This window comes from Gracilinanus agilis, chromosome 1, assembly GCF_016433145.1.
Source record: "Gracilinanus agilis isolate LMUSP501 chromosome 1, AgileGrace, whole genome shotgun sequence".
Lineage (NCBI taxonomy): Eukaryota > Metazoa > Chordata > Mammalia > Didelphimorphia > Didelphidae > Gracilinanus > Gracilinanus agilis.
Window position 1 is genome coordinate 13,143,619 of NC_058130.1, and position 13,288 is coordinate 13,156,906.

The 13,288-nt window shown below is 36.4% G+C and overlaps 1 protein-coding gene across 1 annotated transcript in view; it reads right to left on the reverse strand.

Moving 5' to 3' along the window:
- Positions 1–13,288, reverse strand: part of TASOR (transcription activation suppressor) — an 82,038-nt gene that overhangs the window by 14,459 nt on the left and 54,291 nt on the right. Inside the window, exons 14-19 of the mRNA XM_044675471.1 lie at positions 11,528–11,600; positions 11,373–11,444; positions 9,269–9,988; positions 6,806–7,233; positions 3,553–3,697; positions 2,089–2,148 (exon numbers count right to left, since the gene is read on the reverse strand). Coding sequence (XP_044531406.1) covers positions 2,089–2,148; positions 3,553–3,697; positions 6,806–7,233; positions 9,269–9,988; positions 11,373–11,444; positions 11,528–11,600 — 1,498 coding nt within the window. The remainder of the gene's footprint in view (positions 1–2,088; positions 2,149–3,552; positions 3,698–6,805; positions 7,234–9,268; positions 9,989–11,372; positions 11,445–11,527; positions 11,601–13,288) is intronic.

The window sequence follows — 13,288 nt, forward strand, 5'->3', positions numbered from 1 at the left end:
CCCTGGACAGTGCTAAGCAAATTGAAATACTACAATTGACTCCTGTAAAGTGGAGGAAGAGACAGGAAGTGACGTGGAAAAAGGACTATAAAAGTCCTGAACTTCCTGTCCAAGGGGTCTTCGGCCTGAATCTTGGGCTTGGAGGATCTTGGACTGGGACTGCGGCTTGGAGCTACAATTTGGGACTTCGACCTGGGACTCTGGCTCTTGAACTGCTTCTGGTAAGACTGCTCCTGGATCTTCTCCTTTGGAGCTTCACTTGGGTGAGTAAAAAGCTGACCCTCATTTCCTGGATTCTGGAGAGAATAGTTCCGGAGAGGCCTTCCCTCTTGGAGGAGGCTGCATGAGTGGAACCCCTGTTTAATTCACCACCGGGTCCTCCGGCTGAGGATTAACAAGCCCTCTTGGGCTGATCCAGGGACCGGAGCAAAATTTAGAGTGATAGACTAGACATCTTCTTTTATATTATACCCTCTTTTAAATTTCCCTACTTTCACTCCTTCCACCTTTTTGTAAATAAAACTACTAAAAGTCATTTTGGCTTGAGCAATAATATTTTTAAATAGGCGACCACAGTATTATCTAAAATTCTCATATATTTAGTCAAACCATTAATTTTAATTCTTTACAGGTGATACAGCAGAAAGGTTCAGAACCACGATTCTAACCCAATTCCTCCAACTCCAAAGACTAGTGCTTTATAGCCCTCAACGGCTTTTGATCCCCCTCCATACTAGAACAGCATAAAATGGCATAGGGACAACCACAGTTCATATTTCTATAATGCTTTATGTTTTCAAATTATTATATATAATAACTCCAAGAGTTAGGAATTACACCAATTTCACTGTGGTAAACAGGGTAAAATTATGTGGTATTTTATTATGTAACAAAAATTTCTATTGCCATCCTATCAATCATTCTGATAGAAATATACTCCCACCACCTTATAAAGCTCTGAATAATATAATCTGTACTTACCAAAACTTTTTAGTGGCAAAGCCGAAGTTAAATATATATACTACATACATTTATACACATAGTATACATATAATTTCCCTAAAGGCATCAGCAATTATATCTATACTTTTGGGTCACGAGACCTAAGTGAGAACTACAGAAGTGTCCAGCTATGATCCCAATGAACATGGGTAGTCTTTATTTTCCAAGAACAGATCCCTCTGTTGCACTAGAGTACCTCTAATTTCCCCATGGCGCCTAGATTAAAAATCTAAAGAAGGTTTTCCTGAAGCCATCAGTTCAAAGCTTTTATTTCCAAAAGGAACAATCACTACCAAAGTCAGTTCAAACCATGAAACCATTTGTGTGGCCTTTCCCTCCAAATCAAAAGTGGAGAATGAAGTAAATTTCCAAAAGAAAAATAAGATGCAACTTAGTAAAGAGCCCACATGATACACTGAGAAAACAAGTTCTATGACCACTTGCAAAATTATAGAAGAAGAAATAGCTTAGATAGCTGTAAGTTATTATCTACATATAAAGACATATATAAATACATATATATGCACATACACATACACACATATGCAAACACACTCATCCCATACACAAGAGCCAGACTGAATTTGAGGGCAAAAAAACTCAGATTAAATGATAAACGGAGACCTAGGAAGTCCAAAACTCTTCTTTAAATTGTCTAAGGAAATTTGAATTACAAGAGGAAGAACTTGGTCTCAACATTTCAAGATTTATCAAAAAGAGTACTTAAAGCAAACGCTACTATCACCTCATGTTTTATTATCAATTCTCAGCAGAATGAGTCTTCTTGTACTGTAATACTAGACAGTATCTGCTACAGATGAAAGAACTATAACCTTGAAGGAAATTCAAAGACTTCCAGAAAAAAAAATCCTGAGTAGATCTGAAACATCAGCCGATGAGTTATCGTACAAATAGTACACCCAGTTTCCTTGAATTTGGAGGATTTCATTCACCTTGAGTCACTTAATGACCCAATCAGAATGCCCTACTATAATATGATTATTAAGACCAGAATTGCAGGCAGCAATTCTGGAGTCGGGCACCTTGTAGGGGTAGAGAACAAAGCAAATTGATTGCCCTTCTCACCTGGTGTCTGGTTATCCTCATGTTCCACAAGTTGGTCTTCTGGACTTCTTGCATTCCCTCCTGGGAGAAAGCAGCAGTTAGCATTTGTGGACTTTCTCCAAAGATATCTAGCAAATCCATTTAGAACCCTTCAGACAAACCAAAAGCTTACAAACACCATAATATATTGCTTAAAATAATCCTGTCATATTTTCCTAAAGTATAACTTATAGAGAAGATTGTCCATTGTCCCTTTCCACTTAAGGGAAATTTAAGGAGACTACACTGAAAACTAAAGCCTGGAAGCTGACGTTCAGATGTTCTCCAAAAGATTTTCCAAAAAGAAATGGGGAAATCACAGATCATCCACCTGAAGAAAATCAAGATAGCAAGATCACGACTGGTCCAGACCATCTTCCTGTTTTCAACATAGTCAGTGAAGCCAGCTTTCCGTTCCCTCTCAGAAGCAGGCGTTACATCCTCCTTTGCCAAAGTCCTATGGTCTCTTACTTTCTGGTAAAGCCCTGAGAGTGTTTCCAATCCTAAAGGAGCGCATCAAATAGCAGAAATCTCAGCATCCCTCCATCTGAGCAATGGCTAAGTAATCTCCAGTCACTGTTTCTGGCAAAATGTCTTTTTCCTTGAAAAAGATTAATAAGGACTAACAGTAAACAGTAAAAAGAAGGTATGCTGTAAGAGCAACCAACACCAAACCAACCTGAAGATGAACAAGAACCACCTTTTAATCAAAGACAGCAAAGGGAATAAATACATCCACAACATAGCAAGAAGGAAGCTTCAATCTCCCAGTCTAAGAAGTTACTGTTCTTTTAGCTTACAATGAACCATTTCCTGGCTTTCGATTCCATTAAGTTTTCCTCACCAGTTAACTGTTTAAAGTCATTGAAACATTAAAAATTAAGTTTCTTGAAGATGACTTTCTCTACTCAGAAAACAATTTCATTCCAGTCTGAGGTCTTTGAACTAAGTCATTCCTACTTGATTTGGTGAAGCTTCTTCTAAGATGAGATGTTATTTAATGGGATAAGCAATGACTATAGGGAACCTTTATTAGAGAAAAGGCTTTTATCATCTCCTTTCCACAGAGAACTTGCATGCACACTCTCCAAGATACAAAAACCATTATGCCTTGGGCTTCTCTGTATCCACCTGACTCAGTGGTGGACACCTATCACATTTTAGAGCTATTAGTAAAGAGTCACCAGCAACATGTGCACTACCCAATGATAAGTACCCCTTTAAAAGCCAAATTCACCCAGTTAAGTGCTATTTCTATAGTCATGAACAAAATCTCTCAAAACTAAAAAACCTAAAGACAAGACATCATTTAATAGTTTAGAGATAGCTCTAATACATTCAGAAAACATGACTCAAGAATGGGACCCAGGAAAGTTGCACACCTTTAGAAAACTAAAGATTTACATGCCTTGACTTCAGAAAACTCCAAAGGTATGTGGTTCTTACCTGTAATCGGAATTAGTTTCCAATGCATTCCACCTTCCACAGCATTATTTGAGTTAGACTGCTGTTTACGGTTGCAATGTTCAATGGGTGTAATAGTAACCAGGTTGTAATTATCAAAAGTACTCACACTGCTACTTTTTGGATCCTAAAAATTAAGCACATCAAAACATCCCTCTTTACATCAATAGTAAAAAAGTGATTCTTTTCTCACAGTAATATTCAGTCAATTTTGTCCAAAAATGAACCCTAATGAATATCATTAAAGTTTATGGCCCTCTCAGCTTACTCTTTCCCCAACTAAAAGAATTGTTTAGCTAAGTATTATTGCTATTTTTCAGAGACAATCCAAAAATTTGACACGTGTTTGTCGAGGGAAAGGAGGGCATAATTTGAAAATGTTGCCAGCTATGTAAGAACACGTTTCCTTGATACACATTACCTTCTTCACTATCTTACAAAATCTGGACCTTCCCCAACTGCCACCATCTTATCATCCAAAAAGAAGCTCAATGATTGTTTAAATACCCAATTAAAATCTTTATCAGCTATTCAAAGAACTGTAACCGGGGATGGAGTATAAATATTCTTAGGCCTAGCTTTCCATTTCATCTTTCCCCATTTTGACTCTCAGTTAGAAAATACTTATTTAAAAAGGTTTTGGTAATATTCATGGTACTATGACCCTAAGTCATCATCTGTCTCACCTCTGGTTTCTCTTCCATTACAGAATGAAGTCAGTGTGGCTAAGTCTCAAATTCATTACCCTAATTTATTTTTTCAAAACTGCCATACCTAACAAAGTATAGCTAAATAAACTATCATGCTCTGATTTCTAATTACAAAATACAAAGCAGAGAATCTAACCCGTAAGAGATTTCAAAACCTACCTACTCCAACAACATCTGAATCAGATTTCCCCTCTACAACATACTAAAGTCATTATTCAGTTTTGCTTAAAGACCTCCAATGAAAAAAAGTAAGTGTTCCCTCTAGGACTCCCATTCCACTATTGCAAGGCCTTGACTGCTAGGAGGAGTGTCCAACTGACATTACTCTGTAGACAGAAAGACTTAAGTTCACATCTTTCATTTTATATTTCATATGTATTTGCTCTAGTCCAAGGGTCAGCCATTTAATCTTAATGCCCAGGAAACTCTTTAATTGCCCATCAATTGCTAACAGACATCCATGAATAGGGAACAGTTTCCAAACTGAGTTTTGTAAACCAATAAGAAATCACAGAGCTCAACAAAAAATGCTTTTTGCAGGGATATGTCATTCCTTAGCTCAAATACAAATTCAACTCCGCAGCCTCTACTTATCTGCGCAATAGAATAAACAAGGCCAAAGCTGCTCCATCTTTCATGGTTATGCCTCCTTCAGTCCTTCAAGTAACTAAGAACAGCTCTCATGTTCTCTCATAACTTCAACAGGCCCTCATAAGACATGCATTCTGTGGCCCTCTTACATGATTAGATGACCATCAAAGAAGATTCTGCTTCTCTCCATGTTACTTAAAATGCAACACTAGGAAGGGACCCAGTATTAAAAGGCTCTAACCAGGACAAAAGATTGTACAACTATCACCTACCTACCCCTTGGCAGTATACCTTTATTAATATCTCATAACATTTAATTTTCTTTTCTGGTTGTCACATCAAGGAGTTCATAGAGAGTGAGGCTGCAACTCACACAATACCCAGAACTCTTTAAGGGGAAAAAAAAAGCTACCTAGCCAACTTTCAACTTCTGGCATTGATTTCTTTTAAGTGCCAACAATGTACTGAGACTTTTTAAAATAGTAACTGTCAATCAGTATGTTGGCTATTCCTCCAAGTTTTGTGTTTTCTGGAAATTTGATGACAATGCTATAATCTGTGTCTTTATCGAAACCACTAATAAAAAGAATTAAACTAAACAGGGTCAATGCTAGGTCCCTGGGACACTATAATAGGAATCATCCTTTCCAAGATGACACAAAAACTTTCCAAGTTTCCTTCAGAATTCAGCTCAGGTACCAGCTTCTACATGAGGCCTTTCCTGATCCCATCCAGCTACTATATAGCTCCCCACTCCACTCCCAAATACATATAGTGCTATAGTTTATAACCAATATCACTCAACTTTGTCCACAAAGAGAATGAAAAACATCTCAAGTGCTATGTTAAAACACTGGATATGTTATGTGGTGAGAGTATTATCCTACCAGTCTAGCAGTCCTGTTAAACAAGGAAATAAAGTCATTGACAATGTTATGATGACACCATGTTCCATTTCCAGATGTTCTCTCACCATCTCTTCTTAACATTACTTTCTAAAGATAAGAAGATGGATCTCCTAGCAGGCATGGGAGATGTATCATCAGATGCAGCAAATGTTGAGTTAGTTTTGATAAAGTGTTACCTTTTTTTTTTTTTCTATTTTATTCTTTGTTATAAAGAATGGCATGTTAGGGAAAAAGGGGCAGGGGAGAGACAGTCAGAAATGAAGTTGATATAAAACCAAAAGATAGCAATAATTGGGTTTTTTTTAATTACATTCTAGAATTTTTGCCATGAATGACATATGTACCTTAAAAACAAAACAAACAAAAACTATAACATTTCCTTTCTCTGACTCCAGAGGGCATCTCTCATTCTCCACAATTATTCAAGGATAACTGACAGTGGCCCAGCAATCATAACTGCCAGTTCTTTCCCTAACCTAGGGTTGTACTTCCTCTGGGTCTTAGGTCAGCAAGTATAGCTCTTACTATTTAACTCTTTCTCTTCATCTTAAGCAACAACCTCTGTGGAGAAGGAGAATGAGGAGGGAAGAGTGGGTTATTCTTATCCTTTCCAATCAAAAAGTCACTCTTTTTCTAGTTAAATTCAACTTCCATTACCAATTCTGACCATATGTTAGCATCAAGGAAATTCTCACACGAAATCAATTATCCCTTCATTAAGAACAGCAATTTCCTTATGAAACTTTTTAAATGTTCTGTCATTTCACCTCATTATCTTAAGAGCATTCCTGCAAAGTAGACAAGTATTATTCCAAATTTACAGGTGTGAAAACTGAAGGTTGAGAAGACTGAGCAACATGCACACAATCCTTCTCAAACAAGGAACTTAAGCTCGGAGCCATGTATCCCAATGCCAGGGTTCTCTCCCCTGTGCCCCATGCAGCAAGCACACCATCCACAGAGAGACAATAATTGTGTTCACCATGATACACACTCACACTCACACACACACAGCATGTTGCTTACTTCTTTCAGATGGAGCTTGGGCTCAGAGGCAACTTCACTGGAAGAAACTCTTGGGTCAACATCAAGGGGATACTTTAAAGATGAGGCATCAGCTTCCAAAACAACAGGGCTCTTGGGATCTTTACAATTTATATTTTCTACTTTTGTACAACATGGTTGCTCATACTCTTCCTTGTTCTGTGTAGAAATTAACTCATAGTCATGCTTCGGCCTTAAATCCTCCCTAGTTTCCTCATTGCATCCTAAGGCTTGGTTGACAGAATGGGCCAGAGTTGGATCCAAATTGCTTGAATTAGTTAGAGTTTCTAAAAGCAATTTAATCAGGGCCCGTGTGTCAGTAATCCCAGAATCAGAGTTTTCTTGCTGTCTCAAGTCAGTATCCTGTCCAGTGAATCCACTGACAACTGAGAAAACAGAAGGTGGAGAACCTAGATGGGAAGGGGAAGGTAGGAGGAGAGAAGAAGAAAAACATAATTCAACTGCATTTGACCATAGATTAACAAAAAAGGAAATCCCCACATGAATCAAACAGCAATTAATTCATGGTTCTTTTAAATATTCTGCCAATTAGCCTCATTTTCTTGAGTACAGTCCTGTGAAACAGATAGGTTGGTACTATTCCAATTTTACAGGTGTAAATTGGGGGTTAAGACAAGCAATGTACACACAATTGTTCTCAAACCAGGCACTGAAGACTCTGTGATAAAGCTTTTGCCTCAGGCCATCTGACTTTCAGGCCAACTCTCCCTTGACTGAGGGTTAATTAGATTTGCCTGGGTTAAACTAGGGGATCAGAGCAAATTACCTAGTGTGTTAGGTTACTTATCCTCTCTCTAATTTTCTTACTTTCTCTCTCTCTTTTCATTTGTAAATAATCTTCCATAAAGGTCAATTTGACTTGAGGTTATTCTTTAATTGGGGATTGATAATTATTCAAATCCCTGGCCACCAAACCTTTTAATATTAACCCAATCAAAACCCCTTTTTAACCTTTACAGCAGAAGTAGAAAGGAGGAGGAAGTTTCAAAAAGGTAAACAACCGTCAGCTTCATCAAGAATTTTCTTAAAAAGATCCACTGGGGTTGTCCTTCTCAGCAGTATATTTATGGTTTTATTTTGAGATTTTGGCTATGTATGAATTTGCTCTTATAACAATGACCAATATGGAAGTGTGTTTTGCATAATAATAAAAATAAAACTATTTTTAAAAATGTCTTAGCAATTATAGCTGTCCAAAATAGATTGGCGCTGCCTTAGTGATAACTGAATCATTAAACTAGTCACTGAATGACCATATTTCAAAGATGTGCAACTACAACTTGAATCAGATCACTTTTTTTTTTTTTTTAAACCCTCACCTTCCATCTTGGAGTCAATACTGTGTATTGGCTCTGAGGGAGAAGAGTGGTAAGGACTAGGCAATGGGGGTCAAGTGACTTGCCCAGGGTCACACAGCTAGGAAGTGTCTGAGGCCAGATTTGAACCCAGGACCTCCCGTCTCTAGGACTGGCTCTCAATCCACTGAGCCACCCAGCCGGCTCCTGAGATCACTTCTAATTCTAAGAGCCTATGAATTTTGCCACATTTCATCATCTGCAATCATGGGCATAAAGTAAATTACTAGTTAGTAAAGATTCTAATAGGAAAAAAATTTAAATTCTAACATATGCAAAAAAAAAAAAGAGAAAAGAGAAGATATATATCTAAAATCTATTTCCTAAGAAACAAAATGAGATTTTATTATTGCCCTGTACTTTATATCCTTCATTTGTGTAAGAACAGACAACAGTACTTCCAAATTAAATTGGAACACATTTCTGAGGCTTATACCATTAAAAGATGTTGATATTTTTAAAGCATTTGTGAAAAAATGAGTTAAAGGTATAACCTCTGTTAAGAATAAAAACCCAAAATAAAGGAAAGCCTAAATCAAATTCCTCACTATGACACTGTTCCTATAGAACTTGGTACCTCTAGACTGTTTCTAAAAATCTCATTACTGACAATGAGCTGGGTATCCACAGTAAAAAGCCATTTACTTTTTTCCTTTTAGAACTAAGAACCAAACTTATTTTTTAAAAGTTTTTTTAACAATACAGAAATCTTTATTGCAAGAGTTTTGTTTTTACCAGTGGGAAAGGAACTGAGAATGAAAAAGATAAATTGTAATTAAGATGAAATTCAATCAAAGTTGGGAAACGGACAGGTTTTTAAGTGCTCCTAAGAAGAGGGCAAGGGGGACAGCTGGGTAGCTCAGTGGATTGAGTCAGGTCTAGAGATGGGAGGTCCTAGGTTCAAATCCGGCCTCAGACACTTCCCAGCTGTGTGACCCTGAGCAAGTCACTTGACCCCCATGGCCCACCCTCACCACTCCTTTCACCAAGGAACCAATACACAGAAGTTAAGGGTTTAAAAAAAAAAAAAGAAGAAGAGGGCAAAACTATAGAGTAAATTGGAGGTTACCTTCACACAAGTGACTGTTTTCAGATGAATCACTGGTTTTCCGGTGCTTTCTCATGTTTCCAGGATGACTTGCATGCTTCCTTTTCAGGCTATTTGTGTTTCTAGTATCTTCTGTATCTGACTCCCCACCTACATTTTTCTTCTTACACTGAATTAAATTGATCAATTCTTTCAGACGGTCCGGGTCATAGTCCCAGCAGTTAGCTGGCTTCCACTTTTTCCCAACTGTAAGAATGTCACTCTTAGAGCTATTTCGCTTCCGAAGTTTGAGTTTTGAGAAGTCCGCTTCTTCCTCTGGGCCTTCATTATCGGAAATTGGACTAAACTGATTAACTTTCCTATTTTCTTCCATCAGTTCCTTAACTTTACAAATAGGTAACTGATATGTTTCAGACTGGAAAATATAGTTGTGCAAGGAACTATCAACATGTGATTTGTTTTTCGGAGCCGAATATAAAAATTTTTTATCATCTAAGCGCGAGTCATATGGATATATGATAAATTCTTTACGTCTTCCTGACCTAAAAGCTCGCTTAAAATATTCATTTATATGCTTTTCAATAGCAGTACTGAAAGTAGTTGTGTTGATATAATTTAAATCCTTACGACACTGAACTAAGGCATAATGTATGGATGTAATTAATTTCGTGATTCCTGGTATGCTCTCAAGTGTGGTCTCAGGACGTTCCTGTGTTACTACTTTAGGTAACACTTTCTGTGCTGTTAAAGTAAAAGAAAACACATTACTGGGTATGACAGTTATTAGATACAGTTTTAATTCAAAGAGAAAATATATGTCATTGACATGACAATGGTAAAAAAGCTGATCATGTAAACACCAATCCACTTCCTCAAACAGCTCAAACCCAAAGCAAACAGACTGAATGGTCATTCACCAATAGCCTATAATGGTATTTTTAATTTTAATTTTAAAAGTTTTAACTTTGTTATAGTACTGTATAACTTCTAAAGTACCTTCTTTACAATGAAGTAGGTGATTTAAGTATTAATGTTCTTATTTTGGATTGTTATAGGGCACAGTGGATAAAGTTCTGGGCTTGGAATCAGGAAAACTCATCTCCATGACTTTAAATTTGGTCTCAGACACTTATTAGCTATGTGACCTTGTCTGAGTCACTTCATTCTGTTGGCCTTGGTTTCAAAATAAGCTGCAGTAGGAAATGGCAAACCACTCCAGGATCTTTGCCAAGAAAACCCCAAACGAGATGAGGAACAGTCAGATGGACTAAAAAATGACTTAACAACAGCATTTCATTTCACAGGAGAAGAAACTGAGGCTCAGTGAACCTCAGTCTGACAATGGATAAGAGCCCCCTCCTTTTCCAAACCCAACTGCTTATCATGTCAGAGTCCTTGTAAAGAGGCCTGTGCATGTCAGCAACATGGGAAGTCTCTGCAGGAGCCTCTCAGGGTAACATCACATCATTCCTCCTATACCTCGAGCTGCCGCAAGCAGTCTTCCTACCCCAACCCCCACATCAAAGCCATGTGTGGTTTCCCATCAATCCAATATGAGGGCTGAATGAAGAACAATGTTCCAAAAGAGATCATCTTCACTAAAGGAATATAAGAACAAAGTTATCTAGTGTATGAAACTCACAAGGGTGAAAACTGTTAAAATGGACTTTGATGGCTTTAGCTTTATAATACAAATTACAGCAGGACAAGTATCCACTAGAGCAAATTTATATTTTCTTTTCTTAAAGAGTCAGAAGCAGCAAACACACTTGTTTTAAATAACCTGTTTTAATGTTTTAATAATATTTAATAAATTTAATAATGTTTTAAGCAAACATCAACATTCAATCAAATTAAAACCTGAAAATCAACTTATATTAGTGACTAATGAATACTTAACAAATACATTAAGAAACTTATTACCTGTAACTACACAAAATATTTAGAGGAATTAAAATCTTATTTCAATCAAGAAAGAACTTTTATAAATTTCAATTCATATTATTTGTTTAGATGAAATTCAATAATTTCTCAGAGAGCTAAAGAAACAAAAATTATTAGGAGTTACATCTGACATTGCAATAAAAACCAGCAACATCATTTGGAAATTCCATTAATAACTTACAGCTCACTACTCCTCTTGGCTCCTGAAACAGAAATAGGGCATGGAGGACTCTTGTTTTGGCAGTCTGATGCTCTGTAAAAACAAAAGCAAAATTCACTGCAAACATACAGAGGGAAAAATCTACATCAAAGATTATCCTTTAAAAAGATACTCACCATATGGTGAAGCCATTTGCCAAGGAGAAAGAAGGAAAAGGTAACCTCGGTCTCCTAAAGGCTTAACAAGAACCTATATTTCCAGAAAAAAAATAAATTACCTGTTTTGCTATTACTCATATCATTACATAAACCACATGTTACTTTTTCTTGGGGGGAAAAAAAAACCACTTAAAGAAGTTTTTGGTGTTGTTTTTTTTTTTTTCATTAAAGTTAAGGAAAAATTAATAGAATTAGGGCTCCAGTTACTTTTTAAATTCTATTTTTCCAATTTAATAAATAAAAGGAAATTACAAAATGTTAATAAAGTGATTTATTGTAAACAAAATTGAAAAGATAGAAAAAGTAAAGTCTTTTAAAATGGTAGTCAAGGGGGCAGCTGGGTGGCTCAATGGATTGAGAGCCAGGCCTAGAGATGGGAGATCCTAGGTTCAAATCTGACCTCAGACACTTCCCAGCTGTGTGACCCTGGGCAAGTCACTTGACCCCCATTGCCTAGCCCTTATTGCTCTTCTGCCTTGGAGCCAATACAACACAATATTGACTCCAAGATGGAAAGTAAGGGTTTAAAAAAAAAAATGGTAGTCAAGAGCTGTTAACATCAAAAAATCCCAATATTTTGTTACCTTTGATTATAAGTTTTAAATAAAACAAATTTCAGAGAAGTGAAGTCATGATTAAATAGAAGTCAATCATCAGATTAAAAAGGATCAGAAATCATCAAATATTAAAGTAAGGTACTATAAGGTGCTCTTCAGTAAGATAATCACAGACCAGTCAAAATAAATGATATCACTAGAAAGAAAAATGACATGAAATTAAATAAATTTAAATAAGACATGAAACAAACAGGAGGGAAATAAATCTAGCAAGTTTCTCTGACAAAGGTCTCATATCCAAGATATTTATGGAAATGATTCAGATTTATAAAGAGCCTTTCCCCCATGCTCAAAAGATATTAACAAGCAATTTTTTTAAAAACACAAGCTAGCAACCTCCACATAAAAAATACTTTAACTTGCTAAAAAGTGAAATGCAAATTAAAACAACCAAGATTTGATCTTATATTCCATCAGATTGGCAAAGATAACAAAAAAAGGAAAAAAACAAATGATGAAAACATTGTGGAAAAAGACAGTGTTGTGAAGCCATGAACTAGCCCATCCATTCTAGAAAGCAATTTCAAACTCTACCTTTTGACCCAGCAATACCACTAATAGGACAACCCTACCCTAGCCAAAGAGATTTAAAGAGGAAAAGGACCTATAAGTACAAAAACATTTATAATAGCCCTTTTTGTAGAAGCCAAAAACTAAACTAAGGGAAGGCCAATCTTCTAGAGAATGGCTAAACAATATATGCTACATAAAAATAATGGAACACTGGAACAGAAGAAATGATGAAATTGACAGTTTCAGAGGAAACTGGGAACTTCTTTGACCTGATGCAGAGTGAAATGAGCAGATCCAGGAGGACAACTTACACAATGTCAACAGTATAAGAAAATAAATAACTTTGAAAGACTTGAGTATTCTGAATGATGTAATGATTAAACCAGCAGTCCAAAAGGCTAAAGATTATCATACCACTCAATTTAAATTGTTCAGTGGGGGTAAGATCAAAGAGTGAAAGAGAAGCTGCACACTTGTTAAAAAAAAAAATACAATTATAAAACAATAAACAAATACTAATATGAACACTATAAAGAGCTGAGAAAACATGGAAAGAAATTACTCAGCCATACACTTAGAAAGGTAAAAG